The 9407-nt window shown below is 38.8% G+C and overlaps 1 protein-coding gene across 1 annotated transcript; it reads right to left on the minus strand.

The window, feature by feature from the left end:
- Nucleotides 1–4588: 4588 nt before the first annotated feature.
- Nucleotides 4589–8972, minus strand: LOC122145737 (sterile alpha motif domain-containing protein 9-like). Its single transcript, XM_042761296.1, has 3 exons — nt 8837–8972; nt 5392–8542; nt 4589–5233 (listed from the first exon to the last, which is right to left on the minus strand). Exons 2-3 carry the CDS (start codon nt 8393–8395, stop codon nt 5184–5186), a joined length of 3054 nt encoding a protein of 1017 aa, XP_042617230.1. The 5' UTR covers nt 8396–8542; nt 8837–8972; the 3' UTR covers nt 4589–5183.
- Between the last annotated feature and the right edge of the window lie 435 nt (nt 8973–9407).

Consider the following 9407-nt stretch of genomic DNA (forward strand, 5'->3'; position numbering starts at 1 on the left):
TTCACTCTGCTGACACACGACTGCACACCGTCACACAACTCCAGCCTCTTCATTAAGTTTGCGGATGACACGACTGTGGTGGGTCTCATTAGCAACAGAGATGAGACAAACTACAGGAGCGAAGTGAGCCGCCGGGCCGGGTGGTGCAGTGACAACAATCTCTCTCTGAACGTGGAGAAGACGAAGGAGATTGTTGTTGACTTCAGGAGAGCGCACACTCAGCATGTTCCTCGTGACCATCAATGGTGCGACTGTGGAGAGAGTGAGCAGCACCAAGTTCCTGGGTGTGCACATCACAGAGGACCTCTCCTGGACCGACAACACCCGCAGCACTGGCCAAGAAATCACAGCAGCGTCTCTACTTCCTCCGCAAACTGAGCAGAGCCAGAGCCCCATCCCCCATCATGTACACCTTCTACAGAGGCACAATCGAGAGCATCCTGATGAGCTGCATCACTGTGTGGTATGGCGCCTGCAACGCGTCCTGCCGGAAGACTCTGCAACGCGTAGTGAGAGCAGCTGAGAAGATCATTGGTGTCTCTCACCCCTCCCTCCAGGACATTTATGGAACCCGTCTCACTCGCAAAGCCCTCTGCATTGCAGGTTATCCCACTCACCCATCACACAGCTTCTTCAGTCTGCTGCCATCAGGGAGGAGACTGCGGAGTCTCCAGGCCAGGACCAGCAGACTGAAGGGCAGCTTCATCCATCAGGCTGTCTGGAAGCTGAACTCGCTCCCGAACTTGCCCCCCCGTCCCTCTTCTGCCCCAGGCACCACTGAACTATGAACCCTATGATCCCACATCTCCAGGTCCTTCTACTAGCATACGATGTCATGCACCAGTCACTTTGTGCAGCATTGGTCTGCTCACTACCTCATTCACCATGGAACTGACGTCATTCTACCTCCTCATCAGTCAGTTTAAATAAAATAACTGCTCTTGAGCCCTTTATCACTTTAATCAGACTAAATAAGCTATTTTTTTATGCACTAAAAATCTTTTTATCTGCACTGTTTGTTCACTGGTTTGCACTCTATCTGCCATGTGCCTTGCGCTGCTTTTATTTAAGCATATTTTTATTTTATTTTTTTCTATGTCTTTTTTTTACATTCCCTTATTGTATAGTTTTTATCTTATATTTTATATTTGATCTAGATTTTAGGCTCTACTGTTAGTGTTATCTGTATGCACCGGGGGTCTGAGAGTAACGCAATTTCGATTCTCTGTATGTATGTACTGTACATGTGGAAGAATTGACAATAAAGCAGACTTGACTTGACTTGACTTGTAAATGCAGACTTCAGATAGATTCTCCGGGATGTACGTGTGGTGCAGGTTTATGATTAGGATTAGGTTTAGAAGTAGTTCAGATTAGTAATCTTTTTTTTTTCTTCTTCTTCTTACTCTGATGAGAGTTATTGCTGTGTCATCTTGGCCAAAGTCACCAAACCTGAACACTGGAATGCAGTGAAATGTGAAACTTATTTGCATGAGCTTGCCTTTCCAGTCTCCTCTCTGAACTGTCTGTGCACACAAAGAGCCCATTGTTGGGGATTGTGGTAATGCAGCGCTTACTTGTCAGTCTGTTGTTCAGATATGTTTACAGCAAGAGATTGCGTGATACATTAATTTTACTGGAATACATGCCTCCACACCACAACAGATAACAAATGTGTCTTGAATTTATATAATGAAAATAATAAAGAATGTTTCTTACAGCATTTATTTTCACTAACTAATAAAGTTAAAAGGAAGAACAGTTTAAACAAATCAAACCATTACCAACATTATAAATAATAATTGTAACAAGATTTCACATGTTGTATAGCCTCATGTGCTCAATTTAAATGCAGTTATCTCAAACAGTGAATTTAAATAATAATAATAATGAAAATAATAAATCGGATCAGTTTTATAAATGTGTAGACACTATTAATAAGACTTTTTATACAACTAAAAGGAATAATAGCCAGCCATGTAACTAACAACCCCTACAAATTGATAAGAGAACACATACAGACACTTAGTATCTAATGGTATTTGTTGATTAGTTAATCGCATTTGATAGATTTTAATTTAAATTAAAGCTGCAAGCAGCGATGAACGGGCCCTCGCACCCGGGCTCACCGCCACCGGGTGGCTTTAGTAAAACAGCGAACGGCGAGAAATATGCGTTTAATGTGATAAATATAAGAGGAATATGTCAATGTCATTTATATGTGCCAATCTTCTTGCTGCCAGCTGGTGGCGCTATGACTATAACTGGATTTTAGCATGTAGATTTCTTCAGTCCAGCACTTTTATCAAGCATATGAAATTTAGTGCAGATTGAACATGGAATGTTTGAGTTAGTATAAAGCATGATGTGTCCTATTGCCAACAGGTGGCGCTATGATTATAACTGAACATTGGCCTTTAGATGTCTTCAGGCCATGACTCTTTCAAAAAATTTGAAGTTTGTTGCACATTGGACATTGCATGTTTAAGTTAGTGTAAAACAAGCCATTTCTTGTTGCCAGCAGGTGGTGCTATGATTATAGTGGAATATTGACCTTCAGATGTGTTCAGGCCAAGACTCTTATCGAACATGTGAAGTTTGTGGAAGATCGGACATTATATGCCTGAGTTACAACAACTTCTATTCCCATGGGAAGACACCAAACTTTGTCACAGCGCCATGGGCACACCCTTTAATGAAACCTCAAGATGTTCACAATTTAACATCGCAAAGGCCTTTAAATTAGACTGACCAAAAAAAAAAAAAAAAATTATAAAGTGTCATAAAATTTCTAGGAGTAGTTTGTTACTGCGTAAAACGTCACTTCCTGTTACCAGCAGGTGGTGCTATGGCTAAAACTGAATATGGGCATGTAGATATGTTCAGGTCAGGAGTCTTATCAAACTTGTGAAGTTTGGGGCAGATTGGTTATTGTATGTCTGAGTTATAGCAACTTCCTTTCTCATTGCGAAACATTGAAATTTGTAGGGCCGCCACAGACACGCCCTTCAACAAAACCTCAAAATCTTCACAATTTAACATCGCAAAGGCCTTTAGATTACACTGACCAAATTGGGTGTTGATCTGAATAAATCTCTAGGAGGAGTTCGTTAAAGTACAACCCCTGAAAATGGCAAAAATCACACAAATTTTGCGGAGAAAATTAAAAATAACCGACTTCCTGTTGGGATTCGAATTTTGTACCAAGAGACTTTTTTGTAGGTATTGGTGTGTTACATGTGTGTACCATTTTTTGTACATGTACGTGAAACGTAGCTCGAGGCACACTGCGTTGAAAGTGTATAGGTGGCGCTATCGAGCCATTTTGCCACATCCGATGGAATATTGGCCTTCAGATGTGTTCAGGCCAGGACTCTTATCAAACATGTGAAGTTTAAGGAAGAAAAAGAGATTTTATGACTGAGTTACAACAACTTTTATTCCCATGGCGAGACATCGAATTTGTCACTGCGCTATGGACATGCCCTTTAACGAAAACTCAAGATTTTCATAATTTAACATCGCACAGGCCTTTAGATTAGACTGACAAAAAGAAAAAAAAAATGATGTCATACAACTTCTAGGAATAGTTTGTTACAGCGTAAAAGTCACTTCCTGTTGCCAGTAGGTGGCGCTATGACTATAACTGAATATGGGCATGTCGATCTGTTCAGGTCAGGAGTCTTATCAAACATGTGAAGTTTGTGGCAGATTGGACATTGTATGTCTGAGTTATAGCAACTTCATTTTTCATGGCGAAACATCGAAATTCGTCAGGCCGCCACGGACGAAAACCTTCAACCTTCAACCTTCGACGAAAACTCAAGATCTTCGCAATTTAACATCGCAAAGGCCTTTAGATTAGGCATACCAAATTTGGTGTTGATCTGAATAAATCTCTAGGAGGAGTTCATTAAAATACAACGCATGCAAATGACAAAAATGAAACAAAATTTGCTCATAAAATTAAAAATAACCGACTTCCCTGTTGGGTTTCGGATATTGCTCCAAGAGTCTTTTTTGTAGGTACTGATGCTTTACATGTGTTTGCCAATTTTTGTGCATGTATGTGAAACATAGCTTGAGGGCTGTTGATTTTTTTTTTAGAATAGGTAGCGCTGTTGAGCCATTTTGCCACACCTTCTTCTGAAACCTATATCAGACGTAAATTTTCACCAGGTCTGATGCGTGTGCAAAGTTTCATGACTTTTTGAGCATGTTTAGGCCCTCAAAAATGTGATTCATTTTGAAGAAGAAGAAGAAGAAGAAGAAGAAGAAGAAGAAACATAGCAGATTCAATAGGGTCCTCACACCATCAGTGCTCGGGCCCTAATAAAACATTAGCAATGGGGTTTTGCATTTTGCAAAGTTGTTTTGCATGTTTGACCTGAGCTGTTGTTGAATTTTCACTGTTCTGACTAGTAGATGTCACGTAAGGAGTTTCAAGCTCTTCCAAACAGTGAATTATTTTGCACCTGGTTCAGTTGATTAAAAGCTTCAAAAGGCTGTTTCTTCCATCTCTGTTTCAGTGAAGTCTGACCAGACCAGCTTCCACATGAACGCAAGCCCATTTTTAGTATTTTTATATAATTTTATTTTATTTTTTTATAGAGAATTTTTGCACCCATGCTCACTAGTGGTAACAGTATAATTAAAACCAATCCCAAATCCCAACATAACTAAACATTAAACCATTTCAGATCCCCTTTTCTCATCTTGCACAAAAACACAAAAGTTACACTTAACATTTAACTTTTAACATTTTTACTCTCCTCATTAAATACTATGCAAAGCATCATGTGCACGTTAATCAATATATTTTCTTAGACACAAGCCAAAATGTTACTTAAGAGGAATTAAATATGTGTTTTGGCTTTTATACTTTCATTCCACCATAAACAAAAGTTTATACAATGAACGTAGAAATCTCACATAAAATAAAACTAAATACATGTTGTAAGTCAATGTGTAATGTAGTTTACGTATTGAAACATATTTTAATGTTTATTTTGATGTATTTTTTAAATATGCACCGTTTCATTTTTTTTCACCTTTATTTATTTATTTGTTTGTTTGTTTGTTGGTTGGTTGGTTGGTTGGTTATTTTTCTTGGTGCTGAGAATAATCACGTGGCAAAAAAACATAAATAAATAAATAAAAAGAGATCAAAGGTAAAAGGTCATTTAGGTTGTTTTCGTTCTGTCTGTCTTCATATAATATGCGCCCCTGAAAGCTGCAAAGAAAAAGCAATAAAAATATCTCACTGTGGGAAAAAATGCAATTGATACATACATATTTTGAAAACAACCAAACTGCATACTGATAAAAGCTTGGCAAATATGAATTGTGTTCTATGCGTCTTATTATGAAGTGAAATATTATGTAACTTACAGTTCTCTTCATATCTGATGTTGTAGGCGACTGGTCCTCTGATATTGAAGCCCAGGTAGAAAGACACCTGGCCTGGTTTGCACACACTGGACGGATCGTGAGGAGAGACTTTAATCTGTTTTTCTCTTCTAATAGCAAACACTTTATGATTTCTGATCTGCCCATTGACACGTGGAAGATCTTTGATTTCTACTCTTCCATCCCCTTCAGTGAGGAGCTCCAGAGCAGTTTGATGTAGTTTTGAGACGTGAACCAGTCTCTCCAAACCTTTTCCTTTCCCATAGAAGAACAGAGGCACCAGGTAGCGACCGCTGAGGTATTTCTGATACTTTCTCTTGTATGACTCACGCATTTTTCTGAGACACTTTTCAAGGTTTGGAGGGTTTGTGATTCCTGGCTGTGCTTCATCAGGCCAAAAGAGCAAAAGAATCAAGAGGTAAAACTCTGGGCTCCTGTCTTTCATTTCTCTCAGCCAAAGTTTCTGTAACCTGGCCTGAAGATCTTCTGTTTTTTCACACGGATCACCCGACTGACTCAAGGTGATGTTGGCAAGGATGTAGAGAACGGTTTGGGTTTCGTTATCGGACTGTGGATTATCAAATGTACTTTTATATCGTTTAAGCACATTGATGTCTGATTTTAGAAAATGAAGCAGTCCTCCAAAAGACTTCATCTTTTTCTCATTCAGGGTGGTTTCATCAGTCTGACTTGTCTGTGTAAAATATTTCCTGTAGGACTCGTCAACATCTTCATGAAAGTAGTCTGGTTCCTCTTTATTGAGGCTTAGTCTTGAAAATGCCAGATACCATTCAAAGAAATCATATCTAGACTCCACATCACCTCTGAGATCACTGATGAAATCACTGTGTTTTTGTTCAAAGTGTTGAAAAGGCCTTGAATGTATGATCTTGCAAACCTGGAGGAACCCAAAGAGACCCCTGTTATTGAATCCAGTGTCATTTTCAGACTCGTTTTCAGCAGCTTTCTCTACATCTTTAAATGCATCAATGGCAGACTGTGCAATGGCCAAAACGTTCTCTACGTCTGTGCATGTTTCTCCAGCTTCAATCCAGATTTTCCGCAGGTGGTTTTTGTGAATTTGTCCCAAAGTATCACTGATATATGAATTTTGAGGGTCTCTTTCAACTGCCATTTTTGCCCAGCGTTCTGCCTCAGAATATTTGTTTTCTTCTTTTACCTTAATGTAATAAAAACGTGCAAGTGCTTGAGGATAAAAAGGGTCTTTGCAGAACAAACCTGAAGCCAACTGCAACAAATAAATGCATTGCTCAGTATAATTTTCACTTTCATACATGATGTCAAGAATCAGTCTGGAAAACTTTTCCTTTTCCATCAGACCCTCGGGTCTTGTGATGAACATGCTCTTACAAATTTTCTCATAATTACTCTCGTTTCCTTCCACCATGCTGTTCAAGAAGTCAAGAGCGATGTCAAACCTTGTCAGTTTGTGCTCAGTGAGTATTTTTAGACAGGCATCAGCAATCATTGGATGTGCCAGACGAATGCATTGGTCTTCTTGTTCTCCTTCTGAGTATGTTACTATGAGACCCTCGAAAGGCTTCATTATTGTTTCCAGTTTGGGGTTTTCCTCATCGGTTGGCTGTTCTCTTCTGGAAATGAAATCCTCACAGAAAAGCTTCAACAAGTGTGAACCTGGGACATATGAGTTTATCAAAGCCAAAAAACTAAGAAGTCTTGTGCTGCTGGACTTTGTGTCCTTTTCAATATGATTCACCATTTCTTCTGTGATCAGTTTCTCTGCATCTTCTTTCTGGAAACCTCCCTGCATGACGTTAAAGGCATGCAACTTCTGTGACATTTCCTTGTGTTTACTTTCCAGCCAAAGCTTTTTCTGAGCAAATCTGTCCTTCTCCTCTGGTAAGAGCTCCATTTTCAGTTTCACATCGCCTGGCGCTCGAACAACTTTTTTCCAACAAGCATTGATAATGATGAATGCAGGATGGTTGGTTTGATCGACACGCTTTAGCTTTAACAGCAGACTCTTTAATAAGTAGCGTAGTAGCTTTTCTCCTTTGTTATCCAACAGAAGAAGCACAGTGTTGTTATGTGTTTCATATATTCTGAGCAGTCCGTTTGCTGTATTTTCAATCTCTCTTGTCAACTCATCTTTATTTCCAGCAGTCTCTGTTCTGAATGATTCTGTCAGGGTTTCACATGTGAACTCTTCCCTCAAATCTCTCAGTACTTCACTGGCTAGTGTTGATCCTCCGCTGGCTTCATGATACAACAGATTTATGGTTGTGACTTTCCTTTGGCCTTTTCTCTGTAGTCGGATCTGTTGCATTAGTTTTTCCTTAAATTGTCTAATTTGCTCTTCAGAGAGTCTTGTATTGAGAATCAGTGTGTCGGTGAGAGTAAAGTCTGCAGTCCTGCAGTTCAAAATTATCACAACTGGGAAGTCTGTATTAATGCCCCTCGTATGGATTTCCTCAATCAGATCTTCTTGGAGATGATTGTCCAGCTTGTTCTTGGTGTCCAGTAACAGCAGCACAGTTTTACGATCTTGTTTTGCATGTTTTTCATTAGACAGCAGAAAAAGGTCCAGCACTTGTTTGGACAGCTGTTTGGTGTCTAGATCTGAATCGATCACTTTAGCACATCTGAGATCTTTCCGGAAACACCAAAGCACCTGCATGGAGAGAGTTGAGCCTCCGCTGCCAGGCTGGTATTGTAAAGAAACATCAGTGATCAGACAGCTTTTTCTTTTTTTCCTCTTAATTAACTGTGTTAAATCAGTAAACCCGTCCCTCTTTACTAAAGTTGAGTTTTCTTCCTCTGATAAATTAAGCCACTTTGGTGGGGCTCCTTTAAGAAAGTCAGACTCATGCTCTCTTGCTTCTTCAGGGTTAATGTCTACTGCCTGAAACATATCGGACCACACAACATCGAGGCATGATAGGGACTCTCTAAGTTTATCTGGAATCGCAATGGTTTCACTTCTGGATGAAGGTATGGTATACATGATCAATACTGCATTAATTTAGTCAATTCACTTTAATTATATTTTATTGTTTTCTATTAAGATGTAGATTGAGGAGCATCTTCAAATTGGTGATAATTGATGAGGATTCCTGTCCTTGCGGCAATGTGGAGAAATGAATTGAGATACCTAGCAGAACAAAAGAAACATTTCTCATTGTAGTTTAAGTAATTGCCAATTAACAAGTGAACGAATGAGTACTTGTTGGTTATTCACTAAACTTACACTATTACATGCAAATTGACATTTAAAATAACATGTTATTCAGTAACAATTTCATTCAGTTTTTTGAATTATACATAAACAATTAATATTATTTGCATTCATTGAATATAGAAAGAACTTATGTATTTTACCTACCACATCAGTAGTTAAATAATAAACATGCTTTTATAAGTCAATAAACTGCTTGAATGTTCTTACCGTTTTGCTGACAGTCAGTGGCTGTGACTTCATGTAATAGAACTGAGGAAAGCAAATGCATTTAAATAGCCTTCGATGAGTCTTAAAGTCCAGCCCCGTTGAGTCATGGTGACACCTAAAGTTATTCATGTGTATAAAAAATGAAAGAATCACAATGAGTAAATGCTATTGTCACGTCACATCTGATGTCATGTCTATTACCCAGCAACAATTATCTGCACGTTTATTCACACAAATAGCATTAGATGCAGTAACATATGCTGTATATGCTTCCCCCTTCATTTTTAACAACGCAAGATTATTTATAAAATATTACCCACTCTTAACCAGTTTCAATAAAACCATTTTTTAACTAAACATTAATAAACATAAGCAGAGAAATGCATACTTCCTTCACTGTAAATGGGAGAATGTGGTTGGGGAGGGTTTTCCTTGAATCACTGCTCACCAAAAAGAGTTTCATCTCTCTGAAAATGAAAGTAAGAACACAGTGGTCACACACACACACACACACACACACACATATATATATATATAGAGAGAGATAGAGAGAGAGAGAGAGAGAGAGAGA

The sequence above is a fragment of the Cyprinus carpio genome, chromosome A7 (genome assembly GCF_018340385.1).
Source record: "Cyprinus carpio isolate SPL01 chromosome A7, ASM1834038v1, whole genome shotgun sequence".
NCBI classification, from domain to species: Eukaryota; Metazoa; Chordata; class Actinopteri; order Cypriniformes; family Cyprinidae; genus Cyprinus; species Cyprinus carpio.